General features: G+C 59.4%; 5 protein-coding genes across 5 annotated transcripts; 3 read left to right on the top strand and 2 right to left on the bottom strand.

The window, feature by feature from the left end:
• Positions 1 to 128: 128 nt before the first annotated feature.
• On the top strand, positions 129 to 2,600 carry BJ171DRAFT_498669 (Oxidoreductase, molybdopterin-binding domain-containing protein). The gene has a single exon (XM_053110396.1). The coding sequence runs from the start codon at positions 451 to 453 to the stop codon at positions 2,362 to 2,364; it is 1,914 nt and encodes a 637-aa protein (XP_052968175.1). The 5' UTR covers positions 129 to 450; the 3' UTR covers positions 2,365 to 2,600.
• A 340-nt stretch (positions 2,601 to 2,940) lies between these two features.
• Positions 2,941 to 5,018, top strand: BJ171DRAFT_566927 (uncharacterized protein; the record flags this gene model as incomplete). Its single annotated transcript, XM_053113441.1, has 3 exons — positions 2,941 to 3,768; positions 4,018 to 4,713; positions 4,906 to 5,018. Exons 1-3 carry the CDS (start codon positions 3,159 to 3,161, stop codon positions 5,016 to 5,018), a joined length of 1,419 nt encoding a protein of 472 aa, XP_052968174.1. The 5' UTR covers positions 2,941 to 3,158.
• A 2,855-nt stretch (positions 5,019 to 7,873) lies between these two features.
• Positions 7,874 to 10,493, bottom strand: BJ171DRAFT_422390 (uncharacterized protein; the record flags this gene model as incomplete). The annotated part of the gene is made up of 6 exons (XM_053107548.1): positions 7,874 to 8,074; positions 8,275 to 8,452; positions 8,620 to 8,795; positions 8,967 to 9,125; positions 9,335 to 9,499; positions 9,783 to 10,493. 6 exons carry the CDS (start codon positions 10,491 to 10,493, stop codon positions 7,874 to 7,876), a joined length of 1,590 nt encoding a protein of 529 aa, XP_052968173.1.
• A 1,730-nt stretch (positions 10,494 to 12,223) lies between these two features.
• Positions 12,224 to 14,413, bottom strand: BJ171DRAFT_457692 (uncharacterized protein). The gene is made up of 3 exons (XM_053108357.1): positions 14,128 to 14,413; positions 13,363 to 13,972; positions 12,224 to 13,182 (listed from the first exon to the last, which is right to left on the bottom strand). Exons 1-3 carry the CDS (start codon positions 14,407 to 14,409, stop codon positions 12,545 to 12,547), a joined length of 1,530 nt encoding a protein of 509 aa, XP_052968172.1. The 5' UTR covers positions 14,410 to 14,413; the 3' UTR covers positions 12,224 to 12,544.
• Positions 14,414 to 14,657: 244 nt separating this feature from the next.
• BJ171DRAFT_498663 (uncharacterized protein) lies at positions 14,658 to 17,625 on the top strand (the record flags this gene model as incomplete). Its single annotated transcript, XM_053110395.1, has 5 exons — positions 14,658 to 15,128; positions 15,266 to 15,327; positions 15,610 to 15,853; positions 16,045 to 16,112; positions 16,240 to 17,625. The coding sequence occupies 5 exons, from the start codon at positions 14,661 to 14,663 to the stop codon at positions 17,504 to 17,506; spliced, it is 2,109 nt and encodes a 702-aa protein (XP_052968171.1). The 3' UTR covers positions 17,507 to 17,625.
• Positions 17,626 to 19,017: the final 1,392 nt, after the last annotated feature.

Raw genomic sequence — 19,017 nt, 5'->3', positions numbered from 1 at the left:
TGTCACGGCCATTTCGAACACTGCCTCCTGTGGCTGGGCATCCGTCCTGCTGTCCTCGTGGTTGTCGGCGTTCCAGACTATATAACCCACTGCCCGCCTGCTGGGATTTCGCCATCGCTCCTCGATTTAGGTAACCCCATTGGTCTCGGCCATCCACCCTCTGCTGCCGCTCGCTGTGATCGGCACGCCCTCTCCACCCCGCCCGCCTCGTGGCGCCGAGCCTGCGTCTTCTTGGCCTCGTTCGCCGCCTGTCTCTTGGCTGCGGGTGTTCTCCATCGCATTTTCCAGCCGCTTTGTCCAGGCCCAGGCCCTCCTGCCTGTGGCCCCCCGCACTTCGATTCCTCCTCTGACAGATAATTTGGTCGAGCGCGCTTCTGACCCCTCGTCTCCTCTTTGCCTCATTTCCCTACTGCCGACGCCTCATAGCCCACGGGCGATACTTTGCGCCATATGGTCATCTTCAGTCGCCTCGTACCCACGGGGCTCTCTCGGAGAATCGCCGCATTCTCCTCTCCTGCTCGCTTGACCCCCTCCAACCTCTTGGTCCGTCGACACCAACCCGTCCAAGCAGCCCTCAAGTACTCGACCCAGTCCCAAGCACCCTTTCCACCTCCGTCTTCTCGCCTCATTTGGCTCGGCGTCCTCGCCGGCGCCTCGGCATTGACCCTGGGGTGGTACCTCAACCAACCGCGACTCCACGGCGAATCCCGCCGATCGCTCGCTCTCACTGGCCCTGCATCCTCCGCTTCCGATTCTCTCGGCACCAAAGCAGATACTCGTCCATCGTCCGAGGGCGCTGCCACCGTGCCCGCCAATGCGCCATCCTCCCAAGTTGCGGCGGCGGCCTCTGCTGCTCCTTCCGCTCCCACCCCTGTTCCCAGCCTCAACTCGGTCAAGCCCGGGCTGCCCTTTTACACCGCCGACCAGGTCGCTCAGCACGATTCCAAGGCTACGGGCATATGGGTCATCTCCGGTGACGGAGTCTATGATATCACCAACTTTGTCGACATTCACCCTGGCGGCGAGCGCATCTTTCTCGCCGCAGGCAAGTCCATCGATCCGTTCTGGAACGTCTTCACCATCCACCAAAGCCCCGAAACCCGTGCTCTTCTTGAAGAATACCGCATCGGCAATGTTGACCCCAACCACCGGCGGTCTAGCGACGATGACGCCAAGGCCCTCCAGCTTCTGTTTGCAAACGACCCCGAGCGTAGCCCCGAGCTGATTGTCCGCGCGGCCAAGCCCTGTAATGCCGAGACGCCTGTGCATGGTCTCCGCTCCTTTGTCACTCCAACCGATCTCCACTATGTCCGCAACCACCTGCCCGTTCCCAAGATCGATGTCGATGATTTCCGGATCAAGATCGAGGGGCCGGGGATCCCGGACGACTACTCCGTCTCCCTCGACGACATTAAACGCATTGGCAAGGAGGTCGAACTGACGGTTACTCTGGAATGCGCTGGTAATCGCCGCAAAGATATGCACGACACCAAGCCCACCAAGGGCTTGCTCTGGACCCAGGGCGCCATCTCCAACGCCGTCTACACCGGAGTCCGCCTGCGCGATGTCCTGATCGCTGCCGGATTCGACCCCACCTCGCCCGACGCCCAAGAGGTTGAGCACGTCCAATTCACCGGTGCAGAAGGCTATGGCTCCTCTATTCCTCTCAACAAAGCCCTGTCGCCAATGGGCGATGTCATCCTGGCCTACAAGATGAATGGCGAGGATCTGCCGTCCGATCACGGCTATCCCCTGAGATCCATCGTTCCTGGGCACGTCGCTGCTCGCAGCGTCAAGTGGCTCAACGGCATTGTGCTTTCAGACGAAGAGTCGCCCTCGCACTGGCAACGACGGGACTACAAGGGCTTTGGCCCTTCCAAGACCCTCGAAACGTCCGACTATGAAAAAGCCGAGAGTATCCAGGAGATGCCGGTCCAGAGCGCCATCACCTTTCCCCTGATGAACCAGCTTGTTTCCCTCGATCCCCCATCGCAAGACTCTGGCCGTGCCAAAACCCCAATCCAGGGAACCGTCCGTGTCGAGGGGTATGCTTGGAGCGGGGGCGGTCGCTCAATCGCCCGAGTGGATGTCTCATCTGACGGCGGCAAGACCTGGATCGATGCCGAGCTGCTCGAGGGGCACAAGCAACAAACAGGACGCCATTGGGCCTGGGTTCAGTGGCGCGCAGATGTCCCTGTCGGCAAGCTCGATTCGACCGCAGACGACTCCCAGCGCCAGGTCGAGCTTGTTTGCAAGGCCATCGACTCGAGCTACAATACCCAGCCTGAGACCCACGACAGCTGCTACAACGTCCGGGGCGTGCTCGTGAGCGCCTGGCACCGAGTCAGCGTGTTGGTTGCGTAGCCGCACGGAGCGGTCTTTGTCCTCCGGATTCTGAAGCGGATGCTGATGCGGATAGGTGGTATCGATGCTGGCGAAGGTCCGGATTGCCGGACGGGTAGCCAAGGCAAATCCTGATCCTGCATACCGCATTTTTGTATGTTTGTTGTTGATCCAAGATGTTCGTCAGTACACTTACAGCATGTTCCAAACAAAACGGGGCTGTACCCCATTTGCGTTTCTTCAAATCAACCTTGTCGATCTCCTTTGGCGATGATCGGCTGGCACCAGCATCGCGATGTGGGAGTGTGGTGGATGCATTCGATCACCAGGACAGCTCCGCACAGGGTGAGGTGTCGCGGTGCCGGTCTCCATGGACACACCGTTTGGTTATGATATGTATTCGGGACCCAGAAAGCGACGACAGCCCTGGCTCAAAACAGGGTGTATGCTGCAATCTAGGATGCCGTGAATGAGCATCCACTCGGAGCCAGAGCCAGAGCCAGAGCCAGAGCCAGAAAAAGCAATCGCCCACGCGGCCCGTGGCGAACCACCAACAACGCGACCGCCGTCACACAAACATGGCCGAGGCGGTTTCCTCGGCCTGGCAATCTGTGGGCCGGGCTGTCGCATCCGTCGATTGTCGTCCAGCCCTCATCGCTCTTGCCCAACCAACAACGCCGCCGGACCCAACTCCAGTGCTCGTTTGCCATTCGATCCAATCCGAGCCGAGCTGATCCTAGCCGATCCGAGCCCGTCCAACAACCCGGCTTCAACATCAACAGCGATACCGATACCACAAACTCCGGTCAACCGCCATGTCGCTTCGAGGGATGCCCTTCGTCAAGGAGGCCCCGGCTTCGGATCTCGCTCGTTCGGCTGCTCCACCGCAGCAAAGGACGCAGAAGCAGCAGCAACAGCAGATACAGCAGCAACAGGACAGGCCATCGTCCCTGCTCAAGGACCTCGAGACCGCCCTCTCGGATTTCAGCGGTCGCAAGGAGCTCTCGCTGGGGCTGTCCCTCAGCTACCCCGACGGCACCATGCGGACCCTGGGACGGAGCCGCATGTCCCGCTACGTTGCCGGAAGAATCAAGGCCGACCACGAATGGCGGGACTGGGCCATTGTCAACTACCTGCGCTGGGCCGAGGACGAGGAGGCAAAGTCTCTCAATAGCACCACCTCCCAAATCGACCTCGAGCGCATGCAGCTGCGGAGCCAGCTCGATCAGCTCTGGGACGAGGCGATCCGAACCGCCGTCGACACCCGGACTCCTCGCCATCAGATCCAGCAGCGGCCGGGCTCCGTCCCGTCGTCCCCGTCGATGGCGCCCACGGGCTCCTTTGACCGCCCACCGCCGTCTCCTCGGCTCGCCCCGATTCGGTCAAGGTCCAAGCCGTTGCCGTCGATTCCATTGGGACCACAAGGTATGCGAATGTGTCTCGGGGGAGGGCACCGTCGCTCTCGGCTACAGCGCCGCTGTGCTTGGGGAAAGCCGTGGCTGTTTCTTGGCTCCATCGGCAGCTGTGTGTATGTCGAGGTTTCCGGCCGTTGATGGGTTGCCTGTGTGCGTTGAGCCCAGGGCCGAGGTCCAAGGGGATCTCCAGCACCAGCGCCCTGAAAAAAAATAACACCTGTCTCGGCTTTTGGTGACCCCGCTGCGGCGCCTTCTGCAGCAGCATCGGGATCGATAGGGCCGTCCTCTGCAATCCTGTCGCCTGTTCCACCCCACCTCCCGCCGCGACCCAAACCCGCCTCCCCCACGACATCGCCTCGGATCCCAGCTTCTCCAATCCAGTTTCCGGCCTGGCTGAGCCGAACACCCTCGGGCAGTGCCAGCCCAATGTCGCCCGAGCCAAGCAGCGCCCGCTCGAACCCTGGCCGATTCGACTCGCCCAGAGGAGCCGACCCAAGCAGTCTGTACCTCCTGCTCCGGAGCCGCATCGCTCTGGTGTACTTCCTGGCCTTCCTTCTCACCAAGCACTCGGCCGAGCTCCTGTTCTTCATTGTCGATGTCCAGGGTTACTGGGACTATGAACTCGACGACAGCGAAGCATTGATGATCTACCAAACTTACCTGGACCCTTCGAGCGTCTTCGAGATCAACGTCTCGGACCGAGCCAGACGTCTCGTCCGCGATGTCATCAAGTCCTCGGGCGTTTCATCCAGCGCCACCACTCGATCCCTCGACCCGCAGATCTTCCGGCTTTCGTACGACGAAATATTCCAGCTTCTCAACAGGCACTATGGCGACTTTTTGTCCTCCAAGTTCTACAGCCTTATGAACCGGACGTCGCTCGTTGATCGGGGCAATGGCAGCGGCAGCAGCAACGGCAACAGCGACGGTGGCAGCACTGTCACTGGACGTGGAGGTGTCTCTGCTCGCTTCAACCAACAGCAGCAACAGCAGCAACAGCAACAGCAGCAACAGCAACAACAGCAACAACAACTGCAGCATCAACAACAACAACTGCAGCAGCAGTCAAACCGTGATATCCAAACCGAGCGGGAGGCCATCAAGATTCTCACACAAGTCCTGAACTTGACCTGCCCGCGCCGGTCAGAGGGGTACTCGATCCCCGGAGCCGAGTTTGGCTCAGAGTTTGGCGAGGTTGGACACCTGCGCCAGCAAATCGAGTTCTGGCTTGGCGATCGGCTGGCGGTAAAGATCAACTAGCAATAGCGGAGCCATCCATGATCCCATGGCTTGATGGCCGTTTCTGACTCTGAATACATAGAAGCTCATCTGTGGCGACAGTCGACGACAGTCGGTGCAGAAATGAAACGGAGCGCCTGGGCACCTGGATGCGGTCGGGGGGGGGTTTCTGTCGACACTTTGCAGCGACTGTAAATGGATTGGGTACCCCTGGTCCTATCGCATGTCTCTGTTCTGGTGGGACTGCACACACATTCATAGTCCACAATGACCACCCTAGATTTCCGCGGCGCACAGCATGATCGCTGTGTGCAACTCTGTGGCGGCGACGGGATAGCGGTCTGAGGCTCTCCACGACGAGGCTGCTCCCAAGCAGCGATGGTGTATTTCCAACGGCCCAGGCTACTGCGCGACTCCGAATACGACACAATCGATTGGAAACGTGGCTGTCCCCGCTTTATTTTGGCCGAAACATGTGGGCCAGCTTCCAGATTCCAGTCAGAGACAGTTGCAAGAGTCAAATATATTGGTCGATGCGTTGGGGACAAACGAGAAGGAAGGATACCAAAATGAACAGTCAAATATACTATGGGCGCTGATGAGGAGGTTGAGAAAGTGCCGGACCGGAGGATAACGATGCAGGGCGGAGGAGTGCTGGTCGATACGGGGGATCAAGGCCGGCCTAGAGTGCTGGATGCATCATGCAAAACGAACGGATCGACAGACGCCTCGTCGATGAACCGAGAAGTCGAGCTTGTGGTGATGATCAAGGACGGCCAGGATCATCAAGCGCCCACCGGAGCCCCCCCTGCTCGCAGGGATTTGTGGTTACTTGTCTATGCTTGCCATCCTGGTTCCGTTGTATCGCATGGCATCACCGCTGAGGCACTTGCCCTTGGTCCAGCATACCGGTCTCGCACCTTGTCCGGCAACGCGAGGCAACTTACTCGGGAATACTGATTGCCGGACACATACGGCAACTGGCGACTGGCAAGGGGCTCACGATCGAACATCCGTGGCGGCCTCCATGCGCATTAAAGCCTTCTGTCGCCGCTTCTCCTCTTCCATGCGACTGAACTCGCTTCCGACTTCAATCATGCGGAATCCAACGGCCTGGATATCCCAGCCTCGGAAGAAGGCCCGGAATTCGATCGGCTCGTTTGCCTGGTTGACCCAGACCACATCCGATCCTCGCTGCTGGTACGACCCCGAGGGTCGGCGCGGCTCGTCGTCATCGTCACTTGTAATCTGGGGCAGGATTGCGCGCCCGTCGTCGAGATTGTCGAGCCAGACCTCGACACTCTTCCAGGTGAGCTTGCAGACGACATCGCTGGCTTCGGCGCCCTTCCAGATAAAGATCTTGTTGGGTGCGCCCGGGTCGAGGATGACGCAGCTGTCGGGGGTCAAATCCACCTGGGTGATCTGGATAAGCTCTTCGACACTGAAGAATCCGCTGGTGCACGAGCATTTGAGGAATCGCGGTGGTTTGATATAGTAGTACTCGCTGCCTCCAGCGTAGCGCTCCCGGCCATGCTGCAGCAGGCTCCAGAATCCGTGCAGCTCCAGCCGTTCGTTGATGACTTTGTAAGGCAGCGACAGTATGTCTAGCGCCGTCAGCGGGTGCTGGAGGCTTTCGAACGCGAGGCCATCTGTGGGGGTGGTTGGCAGCGTCGCTGCGCGTAGGGTCGGTGACAGCAGCGTTGACATGGCGCTGACCAGGGACTGCTGGGTCTTGAACGACGGTACTGCGCCAGGGTTTGGGGGCCGCACCTTGAGGATCCGAGCAATCACGGCGTGTGCCCGCCGCACTTCGTCCTTGGAGGCGCCTTTACCGATCCAAAGGTACGAAGGCGTGTTGGTGTCGAGGCTGTAGAGAAAAAAGCAATCTCGCGAGACCAGGCTGGCGGCCCGGCTGGCAACTTGTACAGCACGGGTGGTCTTGTACCGGTTGTCGGTCCAGATGTGATAGAGGGCGCTCTTGCGATCTCGATCCTGGCCGCGCTGGCCGCGCTGGTGGACAACATACATGTTATCGAGGTGGGCCAGCAGCGCAAGAGGCTCTTTGCCTTGATCGAGATAGACAACCTTGACCGAGCACTTGTACATGTCCATGACGAGCGCCTCCATCTCCTTCTGCGTTTTGAATTTGAAAGTCGACATTGCGATCGCACTGGACCGGATGCCCTTCCAAAAGTAGACCACGCACTCGACGCGGGACTCGTCCTCGGACTCGTCGTGCTCTTCGTGCTCCTCAGGCTCGTCGTCGTCTACTTCGCTCCTGGGTGAAGGAAGCTCTCCCGAGACGGGGCTGAACTTGGACTCTTCGGATTCTTCGAGCGTTGGGGTCAGGATTGAGGTCCGTTTGCTACTGCTGCTGCTGCTGCTGCTATTCGCGACAGGGATCTGCAGATGCAGACGTGACGCATGGCTGGGTCGCTCGCTCCCGGACGGCTCCATGATGACGCTACTGCGGCTCTTTGATGTCGCGGCCGACCGGACCGAGAGCCGTCGATCGCGCTTCTCTTCGCGCTCGATTTTCTCCTTGAGCTCCTCAAGGCGGTATACGCACAGGAAGATGTACGAGTCTTCGGCATAAAAGTGGCCGCGCTCTTCCTCGGGTAGCCGGACGAAGCGGTTGCCGCGGTATATGAATGCTGTCAGAGATCGCAGGAGTCCGTTGGCGTGGCCCATGGTTTCCTCGATGACGGGCTCAGAGACGTCAAAATCCGGTGGGGGCTCGTAGAGCGCTCGCACATCGACTCGGAGCGGGCTCGGCGGTTTGGTGGTCGGAGCCAATTTCTTGGGGATGTCGCCTAGGTCGAAGCGTGGGATCCAGATCAGTACCGGTGAGTAAATGCCGAATGACGCTGCGCTCGTTAGCCCCGGAAATGCCTAGATCTATTTCGGTGAGTCGAGATCGGCGACGGAGGCTCTTTACCTTGCTTGACATCCTCCCAGTTGATGTCGAGCTTGTCGTCCCAGTCAACGAACCAGAGCTTGAAAACTTCGGTCTCATGCCCCTCCCAGTGCTTGTTGAGAGCGACCCACTTGGGCCTCTTGCGGACCGGGACGATTCTCTGTCCATGGAAGGGGTGCAGGCGGATATTGTGTATGTGTGTGTGTCGTGATGGAACAAGAGCCAGGTGGTCCGATGGAAACGAGGGAATGGGTCAGCACGCCATCAAGATCCCCCCCCTCCAGATCCACAAGCAGATATGCATATTGCTAGGCTCAACTATGACACAACGGCACGCGGCACTGTGGCTCTCGTATTTACCGTCAGGAGCTCTGTCGCCGAGCTCTTTAGAGCGAGCGTCGCCAGCTTGCCTATCCACAGGTTCAATTCGACGCCAGTGTCAAGTATGTAGCAGCCTTCAGACTCGAGCATGGCTCTCTTCATCTTGCCGGCTGTGACGGTGTGGCCTTCCACTTCATCAGCAAGCTCCTCGGTCGCGCTAGAGATGGTCGTATCGCAGGCGAATAAGTGAAGATGCTCAATCAAAACTTTGCCGAACGTGGCCGGCAGGATCAGCAGCGACCGCAACACGACACAACAGCGGACTCGAGTTTGCAGGATCCAAAGCAATGACCACGAGTGTTGCCGCAGATGCACCCAACGAACCGATAGAGCGCCGGAGAAATATCACTGCTTTGATAAAGCGTCACAAATTCGGCGTGCTCCTCGTCGACGTCTTGGTCCTCGTCCTGTGTCCTCTCGCCGCCGAGGATGCTCCAAAAGCGACTGGGTTCGTCTGACTCATCTGAATGTACAGAGTGAAGATACAATGACATTAGGTTCTGGAACGGCGTTCACGATAGGGGTACCGTCCCGAACAGCGTCATGACGGAGACGACTGACTGAGCCGCAGTTGCAGCTCCTTCGGGTTCGGAGTGTGCGATGCCCGACAGCACTTCCTCCCTGTCCCATAGTGCCGATGAATGAAACATGCCTATTTCGATAGGCTCGACCTTTCCGGCACGCTCGGACTTGCTAATGCGATCAACCATGATGCGGCACTTTGACTTGTGCTGCAGACTCGACTTGGAGCCATTCCACTGGTAGAGGGCGTATCCCACATCGAGCAGGAAAACCCCGTCAGAACGCAGAGACCGACTCGACGGCTCGACCTGAGGAATGGAGGAGAGACAAGGTCGTTCCGATGGACGAACAGCATGGCGTGAGCATGGACATGAGTGTGGGTATGCCCAAGAGGGAGACGAACATTCCTTGGAAAGTCTTGTGGTTGAGACGCGGCATCGGCGGACATCGGCGGGATAATCAAACAACAGCCACGAGAGGAACCGGAGCTCTGGAATCGCTGTAGTCGTAAGCTTACCAGTTGAAGGACAACCTGGGCCTTGCCCTGCACCCGATAGAGCCTGGTGGGATAGCGCCTCTTCTCGGTGACATACAACCCGCTGTCGGTCGCGTAGGAGGCGTCGAGGATCTCAAAGTTATCACCAAAAAGGTCCAAGAACGACTCGGATTCGTCCGAATCCGTCTTTCCCCAGAGTGCCGGGGTTGGAAGGTGCGGCCGGCGACGTGGTGTGGGGTTGGGTTGCGACGAGAACAGGGCGGTGCATTGATTGACGGCATCGAGTTAGAATCAAGAGAGGGGCGACTCGCAGCAGGCGATTGTATCCCAGGCTCGGTCACAGGTACAAAGAGTCATGAGCCCACGACCATGCACATGGCGAACCGTGGCTGTGGGCTCGTCCGTGCTCTCGGCGGGTCCGGACGATGGGGCGGCGATCGATTCTACCCAGCCTGACTCGGAAACCCACCTCTCGCTCGACCGTCTCGGATGTTCCAATCCAGTTTCGCAAGCCAACAGCAAACATGGCTGCGCAAAACCGCTTGTCGAGCTCGGCCTGGTTGCCGATCCACGAGAAGATCTTGTAGTCGTAGTCGTGGTCATCCATGTCGACGTCGGCATCGGCGCCATCCTGTCGGGTGGCATTCAGGATGATGTAGCAGTCGGCGGTGCAGAACTTGCCAAAAGTCGAGTCGCTCTGCAGCGCTGGTTTGAGGCTCTCGATGCGAAAGATGCTGACGCCCTCGGTCTTTGCGATGAAGGGAGGAAAGAGCTCCGAATAGTCGACGGGCTGCTGTTGCGCAGGGTTCAGGACCGAAGCGAGAGGTTTGGGGACAAACTGGGAGGACTCGGGCTGCTGGGGCGATGATGGCGAGCCGGCAGCAGGGTCGGGTGAGTCTGTGCTTGGGACCGATGCTCTCTCCGAGCGATTGAAGATGATGCTGTTGAGCGCCGAGATGAAGACCGAGCCCTGCTCAGCCCGAATGCGATCGAGCTCGGAGGTGGTCTGCGAGTCCGGGGGTGGGCGGTGAAGGTTCTCGAGTTCAGGGTTTTCGGGGGGCAGCGAGAAGTCGGCGCCATAGAACTCGGCCGATTGGAGGACATACTTTTTTGGTTTCTTGGCCTTTGCGGAATGGAAGGAGGACGCAGGCTTGTTAAAGAACGTCGAAGCCACCTGCATCACGAGCTGAAAATAAGAGTCCCGCCGCTTCTTCTGGGCGGGGCGGTGGTCGCCCGCTGGGGCCGATTGGGGCTGTTCGGGTGCCCAAGTGAGCGCCGTCATTGAGGTGGCGTTTGCTGGGCAAGGCTGTGGATGCCGCCAGGAGAAGGGCTGTCCTGAATGCCAGAAGGGAGGGACGAGTCAGAGCGGGTGTGGGACGAGGGGTCGCTGTGCCGATGGACTGCAGGGAGGCGGCAGCGGGCCGGACAACCGATGCGGGTGGAGGGCAAGAGAGGAGGCTCCGGGACGCAGCCGAGTCCTGAGCGACGATGAGTCGAGGGCGGTGCGGGAAAGAGTGAGGAGGAGGGGGGGGTGCAAGATGCAGAAGGATCTGGGTGATCGGGCCTGGGCATTTCTGCTGGCCGAGTCGCACCAAGCCGGGCCCAGCAGCAACAGCAAGCGCATCGGTTGCACGCAGACCACGACACCCCGCTAACATTCCGAGCGACCGCATGCCATCCGTTGGTATCCACCGACATCCGCTGGCATCCGTTAGCGTCCGTTGGTATCCACTAACATCCGTTGGCATCCATCGGTCTCATCGCCCGCTGCAACACCGCTAACAACTGCCGCCGGCATTGCAGCCACAGTCACAGCAACAGCGGCCACGACGCGCCGTCGCTGTGTCGCCTCAGCACCGTTTCGGGCTGTGTCTGTCCCACGGCTGTGTGCCCGCCACCGCCCCAAACGAATCACATGCATCGCCACGCACCTGATCAGGCGTCGCGCTGCCTGCCTGTCGCTTCGGCTGTCGTGTCGGTCATGATGATTGTCCGTATGCCGAGTCGTCCGGGGTGCGATCCCTGCGAGCCCGGCCTCTCGCTGTTCGGTCGGTCGGTCGGCCGGTTGGTCGGTCGGTCGACTGTCTCGGGCTGTTCCGCCAGCTCTGGCCGAGCATCCACGCTCGCTTCCCACACACAACACCATCGGCAGGCCCATACCTTCATTAGCTCGCGCTCCTGCTGCTGCCGGATGCGTTCGAGTTCGGCCTCTTTCTCTCGAGAGGTCTCCCGCTCCTTGTGTCGCTCGACGAGCCGCGCGGCACTCTCCTTTTCCCACTGGAAGACCTGGGAGGTGCACCGATCGATCGAGCTGATCCAGTGGCTGAGAAACCGCTGCCGTGCAAGCTGGGCCTCCTCGACGTGTCGAATGCGAGCCGCCCGATCGGAGCGATAGCGCTCTCGTTCGGCCTGCTCGTCATCGCTGAACTTTGATTTTTTGGGCAGATCGTCAAGCTGGGCAGCAAGCGATCGGATCGCCGCCAGCTGATCATGCCAGAACGACGGCGTGCTGGTGCACTGCGACAGGGCGGATGTCCTCAAGTTCATCGCAGGCTCTTCCATCACGAGACGGCTGTAGAGTTTGTGATGTGTCGAGGGATAGACGAGAGAGCCAGATCGGCAGGAGAGGCAGATCAGCAGCACAAAACGCAGCTCAGCGAGGCGAGAGATTGAGCGGTCGCCCACACGAATCAACAACCAAAGCCGGACTCGCGGAGCGATCGCGCCAAATCATGGCGAGCGGAGGCATCGGCAAGGCGGGCGCAACAGACCAAAGCCAGAGGCGAGCGATCCATGCTCGAGAAAGCCAGAGTTGGTCGAGCACTTTGGGCAATCGGCAGGATATATTGGTTGAGCCAAGCCGTCACCGTGATGGTAATGCTTGCACGCTGGGCGGATGGGAATCGTGTCTGTCGCATATTCGCATATTCAATATGTATTGGGATCGCAGTGACAAGTCCCGCCATAGAAGTATCTGCCCACAGACCCAGGGATAAGGTAGCTGCCGTCGTCCATGTTGGGAAAGGCTGGTAGTAGGCCATTGGTGCACAGCCAGGCCCGCAGAAAACGCTGCAGATGAGCACAGCCGATTCGAGAAGGAAAGAACAAACGACTTCTAAAGATGACCAAGATGATACACGGAATGTGGTGAGGCTGCGCCTGGGATCGTTCCTGGGATTGTTCCTGGGATTGTTCCTGGGACTATCCCGAGCGCATTGGGTCCGGAGGGCATCAAAGCGACCCCACAAATCCGTATTTGATTGCCCTGGCTTCCACAAGGCTGCGTGGGTCGTGCACCCACACACTCATGCCGCCGAATCCAGAGTCTCGGAGTGTGCGCTCGAGCCACCCGTTTGCCGCCACGGTCGTGCAATGGAGCCGATCGCCCGTTCCGATGATATTGATGTTGTGTGGCTGGAGCCCATTTTTGGTGCCGTCGGTCTTCCGAGCGAGCAACTCTTGGAATCGGTCCGAGGGACTATCCGGTACGATTGCAAAGCGCGGCAGTGGCCAGGTCGACTCGGGGTCGCTAACAGATGCAATGTCGCTCGGGGCCCAGTTGTACGTGGACAAGTCCTCGGCCCGAAAGAGGGACAGGGCCCGCCGCCTTTCGATAGGGCCGGCGATGACGCGGACAATACTGAAGAACTTGGTGGCAGCGCTGTGGATTATGAGAAGCTCGCGGCCGTTCATGATGGACAAAAGCGCAGGCAAGAGCGGCCGGGCTTGTTCCTGCGCAGACTGCAGCTTCAGTGCGCTGATGTCGAAAGCGTCCTTTGGAATCTGCTCGTACCGGTTGATGAGATCTGACACAAGGCAAATCAGACTAGTAATGTCAAAGTTGAGCCGCTGGGTGATGCCTGGATGAACTTCGGTCCCAAAGCCGGGTCGTGCGAGCAGCGCTATTGCGTGGGCCCAGATTGAAGGTCGTCTGAGCGAGGCATCGTCGACTGCAGAGAGGGATGGAGGCGATCCATCGGCAATCAGGGCTGTCTCCGGGTTGACTGGGCACGATTGGCTTGTGTCGATCTCGGCGGCCGTGGCCGGACACACTAGATTCATGTCGGCGTCGCATGCAAGTCGCCTGACCGTCACGCCGAGTGACTCCAGCGTCGATGAGATCCGGGCGTCGATGTCCTCGTCGCCCACAAACATGAACACCACTTCCGGCGCCTGAAAATGCACTGGATTCTGCGACGCTGCTGCGAGCATTTCTTGCGCCTGGCGAAATATCGTGAGCGGCAGCATGTCCGCAACGACCGACGTGTCTGTCGAAGTTTCTTGGACAAGAGTGTGTCCGCCGGTCCGAGCGGGGGGTATGGGACTTGTATCGGTCTCGTCGCTCTCATCGCTCTCGTCCTGGCGATCGCTATCATCGTCGCTGTCTTGGGCATCCAAAGTGTCGAGTTCCTTCTTAAGTCCCCTCAAACTACTGGCCTTGACCTTGATCCATCTGCGGCCATGCTGGGCAATCACGTCGATCCGAAGTGGGGTTGGTTTTGACTGAGCAGGCTTTGCCAGATCGGCAACATAGTGAACGGTGTTAAAGACTTGCGTAACACCGGGCTCGCTGAGGAGGACCGAGAAGACGGCATCGAGGTAAGGGATGTTGCTGCACTGGACGTGGCTGGGCTTGATCTTGTCTGGCTGTCGGAGGAGCTTGAGAGGCGAGCGGGTCAAGCCCAGTTAGTCTATGCGGGGCCCGAGGCGACGAGAGCGCTGGGATCTGCTGGTGCGCCGGCGGTAGTAGAGGTATGATCGATCCCGACATGGACAGCGGTGGCAAACTTGGGATGGACAGGCATGGACGTTACCCGCCGCAGAAACTGGTCTTCGGCCTGGACGGTGGCGCGGAACTTGCGCAGACCGACAACGGGCTCATGATCCCTTCTAGACTTGAGGGTCGTATGGATGCTGGGGGTGCCGATCAGCGGGGATTCGCCGCGGAAGGATGCGGGCTCGGCTATTGTCCCGGTTCGCAGAGCGCCGTCGACGCGCGAGAGCAGAGCGGACGAGCGGCGCTGCAGGCGCTGGGCTGCATCGAGCCGCTGTTCTGGCTCGGCTGGATGCTGGGCAGAAACGATCGTTGAGGACATGGACATGGATGCTGGAGACAGAGACAACGCTGGCGCGGATCGGCCCTTGGGCGGCTTGGATCGTGGGCCATGCAGACGCACGTGCGCCCTCCATGCGGCCGCCACACACGTGGCTGCGACGCGAGACACGCGGCGGCCAGCCAACCAGGGCGCGGGTCGCGGTGCCCGAAACGGAAGAACGAGGGTGCTGTCTCCGGGGCTGGTTGGGCTGCTGGCCGCTGGGCACGGCCTGCACGACGCGGTGCGATGCGATGTGGTGTTCGTTGGCGCTGGTTGGAAGTGCTATTGGCCAGAGGTTGGAAGTGCTATTGGAGGTGGTTGGGGGTGGTGGTGCAAGAGCCGAGCGGCCTGTTGTTGCGCATGCATCCCTGGCCCCACCGGCTTTTCTTTGCTGCTGGTGCCTGCTCTTGCTCGCTCGTCCCCAGGCCGGCCAGAATCGTCTCCTCGCGCCTGCTCTGGCCGTCTGTCTCTCGCCGTCTGTCTCTGGCCGTCTGTCTCGCTTCTGTCAGGTCCTGTCCCTCGAGGACCGCAAGCTCCGTCTCCTGGATCTGCCCGTCTCTTGCCTCGTCCCCCCCTCGCGACCGCCGTCGATGTTCTTGCCCGCTATCGTGCTGGTGCTGCTCATCGCGGCCTCGGGTTGCGCCCAGCAGTTAACGGCCGGTGTCGAGCTGGGTTGCTTTGTCAGCCCAACGGCCACAAGTGTCCTTTCTGACTACCAGGTTGGTATGCGGCGGGGCATACTTGGCAGCAACACTGGCAGCGTTTTAGCACTGATGTCAGGGGCCAGCAGCTATTGCGCCCAGAGCGAGTATCCCCTGGCTGACCGTGGTTACCTGGGTCCTCGTCCATTCCGCAGACAACGCTCTCGCCAAACTCAATCACCCTTTGCCAGTCAGCATGCTCGCAAAAAAGCTATCGGTGAGATATCACGCAACGAGAGGGAAGTGGGAAGGAAGCGAGAGTGCATGGAAATCTTTGGATGGCTGGGCTTGTCTCGCTGCATTTTAGGCAGCCGGCCGGCTGTTGGTCGCTTGTTAAGTCGCTTGTTAGCTTGCTTGCTCGCCTGCATCCCGTGCACGCCACCGCAGCCACTCTGCTCTTGCTGGATAGGGGCATTGGCCAGTCATTAAGTCGGCTGGTCGTTAAGCTGCACCGCCATCCTCATTGTTTGCCATATTGCTGCGCTGATGCCACCACCAGCTTCTCGGGCGTCTCCAACGGCACCACATGTGTCTGCGGCGACAATTTTATCTACGGCGCCATGATCGGCAACGACATGTTGACGTCCGGGCTGTCTGTCCTCGACTCGGACTGCAAGAACCCTTGTTCTGGCAACTCAACCCAGAGCTGCGGCACCAGCTCCCGAATCTACGTCTCACTCTCGTTTCCGCCAGGGTGCTATATTGATGGCACCGTCAGCCACATCCTCAGCGACTACACGGCGGTATGGGCCTGATGCGTTGCCGTCTTTTCCAGGCAGAGGAGAGCCTGTGTCGAGCACCTTGTCGTGCCAGGGCCTGGCGCCTGACGGCCGGTTAACCCAGATAAGTCTCTTTGGTTCTGTGATGAACAAGCCCTGTGGTCGTTTGTTATTGACTCGACCCGTCTTTCCTTTTGATTTCTGCCAATCGATAGACGCCAGCTGAGTCTGTTCAGATGACAATGCACTCGTGCCAAGCTTTCTGCCAGGATAAAAACTACATGTAGGTGCCAGTGCCGCCGTACTCGCCGCTATGGCGGACGCTTCACCAACAGCAGCAGCCAGCTGCTGACCTTCAGAGTCGTGTTTGGTTGAGCTCATGTTGTTATCCTTGACACGCATAATCACAGCTACGCTGGAGCCGAAAGCGGTGGCACATGTATGTGCGGCAACAGCGTCAATTACGGCGGCACCGGAGCCGGATCGCCCACACCAGCGGGCTCGGCGACCGCAGCATCCGACTGCAATGTCCTGTGCACGGGCAACACCACCCAAACCTGCGGAGGATCGTATCGAATGGCGATTTCGCTCACAGGCGTGGCGCCCAACATCACCATCTCCAACAGTACCATCGACCTGCCGATGCTCACCGGCAGCAGTGCATCGCTTAGCGCGCCATCGTACATCGGCATCGGAGTCGGTGTTGCTTGTGGGGTCACGCTCATAGCGGTCGCTTGCTGCATCCGGGCACGGAGGAAACGGCGGTCGTCGCAAGCCCCGGACTTTCCTGTCCTATCGGAGAAGCACCTGACCATCGTCCCGAATGAGAAACTCACCAAGGACTCGTCCTCGACTGTCACGGCTGTATCCAGCAGTGGGCAGACACCCACCAGCGAATCTTCCAACAGCACGGCATCCCTGATACGCAACGACAAGAGCTCTTCCACATCCAAGTCAAGCCGAGCCAGTAATGCGAACTACCTCGTGACGCATCGACCAAGGCCTCCTGTTGTGCTTACTGCAAGGCCCGTTCCATCCAGCCCCCCGAACGTCGAACACAATACCATAGACTTTGCTCGAGCTGGCTCGCGGGCTTCCATCCACAGCAACCATTCGCGTCCAATGTCGATTGTGTCTGTCTCGGCAAGTGGTGGCAACGACACCAAGCAGGCGCTGCGACACATGTCGATCTACGACTACGTTCACGGTCCTGGGGCCAGCGTGGCCTCGACCAACCCTCTGAGCAATCACTCGCGTAACTCGCTCATGATCCTTCCCTCGCCAGTGGTCGCCAGCCCAGAGGACGGCCGCCCACGAGCGTACTCCACCCCGCTGCCGTCAGTGTCCGTGGGGTCGCTGGACCTTGACTTCAAATTGGACTCGCTCCTCTCGATGGGCCGAACGATGTCGGCACAGTCCCACGGACTCCGATCCGATGTTTCCTCAATTGGCTCGAAGCGCCGCTCCATAGCCACGCGAGTGCCGGCCCAGCCCGACGAGGTGCCGATCAGCCGGGTTGGAGAGGTGTTTGAAATCACAGCCGAGTTTGACGACGGATGGGGTCTGGCTCGGTCGCTCAACACCGGACAGACCGGGGCTGTCCCCTTGAACTTTCTCGAGAATCTCGACGAAACCGAGACAGGGATGGCCGCCAGCGCTGGACCGACAATCGCCTGATCCCATATACACCTGTTCATAGACTTTGCGTTGCCATCAACTTCCTACAGGCGATTTGATCCAGCGGCACTTTCTCCTCCGTCTTTTGATTCTGTCGAATAAATCCTGTTTGCGCTCGAGCCCAGAGGAGTCGATGCGCAGGGCCGGCGGGGGCATCCGGCGGTCCCCATTGTGGACGACGACAGGCCTTGAGTCACAGCCCCGATGTCCCAGCCAATGACGCCAACTCAGGCGACCAGCTCCATGAGCCAGCAAACAGTGCTCATGGCAAGCGCCAGCAGACAATCACGTCAAGTCACGTTGGCGCCCAAACAAAGGGCATGATATCCCCAGCACCACGAGTCCGCCAGATTGGCGGAAAAAAAGGACGTATCTGGCCAAGCAGCAGTAAGCAGCTGTAGGCAGCACCCAGAACATGTTCATCTGCCCACCCGCGGCCGTCGTCGTATTGTACCCACTCGCGGTCGGGGACCACACGAATCAGCGGCAGACTTTGCCTGCCTTCGGAGCCGCCATCGCTGCCGTTGTTGGCGATTGGCAATGGCTTCTCTGTCCTTCTGGCCTCTCTGGCCTCCCCGCAAATGTCCTTGCGACATGTCGCGCCGCAGGTCGCCCGCACAGCAATCGCCGCCACCGCGATCGCGATCATCCACGTGTGCGCCTATCGGACGTGGCGCAGGCCATGCTGCGCGCGGGCGGCAAGCTGCTCCGACGGCGCGCAGCCGCACACAGACTGTGGGCTTAATATCCGCCGATAGCCTCCGTTCATTCATTTGGCAACTTTTTTTTTGCTGCGCGGCTGACACCGTCCCGCCGCCAGGCCGCCGGGCCTTGCTGGCGGTGCGCACGAGAAAAAAAAACACCGTCGCGGGCAGACCCCCGGGCAGATATAAATGCGGCTTCCCTCCCGGGCCTATTGGTTTCCTTCTTCGCGGGCAACAGTCCAAGAAGCTCATTTGCATACAATAAAGACTCCTTCAAAGATCTCTCTCCCAATTTCTTTCGAGTTGTCTTCTTGATCTGCGCTTCGTCTCGACCCCACGCCCCAGTTCGCCCCGATTCGATTCATTTTGTACCACTGTTCATATCGCATCCCCTTCCGCATCGATCTTTGGATCTATCGCTATTTATTCATCCGCTTCTCGCTACCTTTGCGCCTCCTTTCCTCGCCATCCAAGCTTCTCCCGATTGGATCTCGAGCCCCACCCTCTTCTTATTCGTACATTTTTCCTGACCATCCGCCACTCGCGTCCTTATCTCGGTAAATACGCTCTCTCGCATCTGCCTGTCGTCCGCTGCATTCTGCGCTTGCCGTCGCTGCTGTTGCTTCGTATGCGCTCCGTCTTTTCTGCGTTTCGGCATGACGGCTTGCTCTGTATTGGCGGCAGTCCGATGCGCCGGCGTAGGTCATATATCGACCGCGTCGGGGTTGTCGGATTCCCTCACTTCCCTATCTTTCGTCCTGTTTGCCTTTCATTGTCTTTGCTTTTCATTGTTTTGCCTTCTGGTTC

This window comes from Polychytrium aggregatum, assembly GCF_025602895.1.
Source record: "Polychytrium aggregatum strain JEL109 chromosome Unknown BJ171scaffold_12, whole genome shotgun sequence".
Classification (NCBI taxonomy): domain Eukaryota; kingdom Fungi; phylum Chytridiomycota; class Chytridiomycetes; order Polychytriales; genus Polychytrium; species Polychytrium aggregatum.
This window is presented reverse-complemented; position numbering and strand designations above follow the sequence as displayed.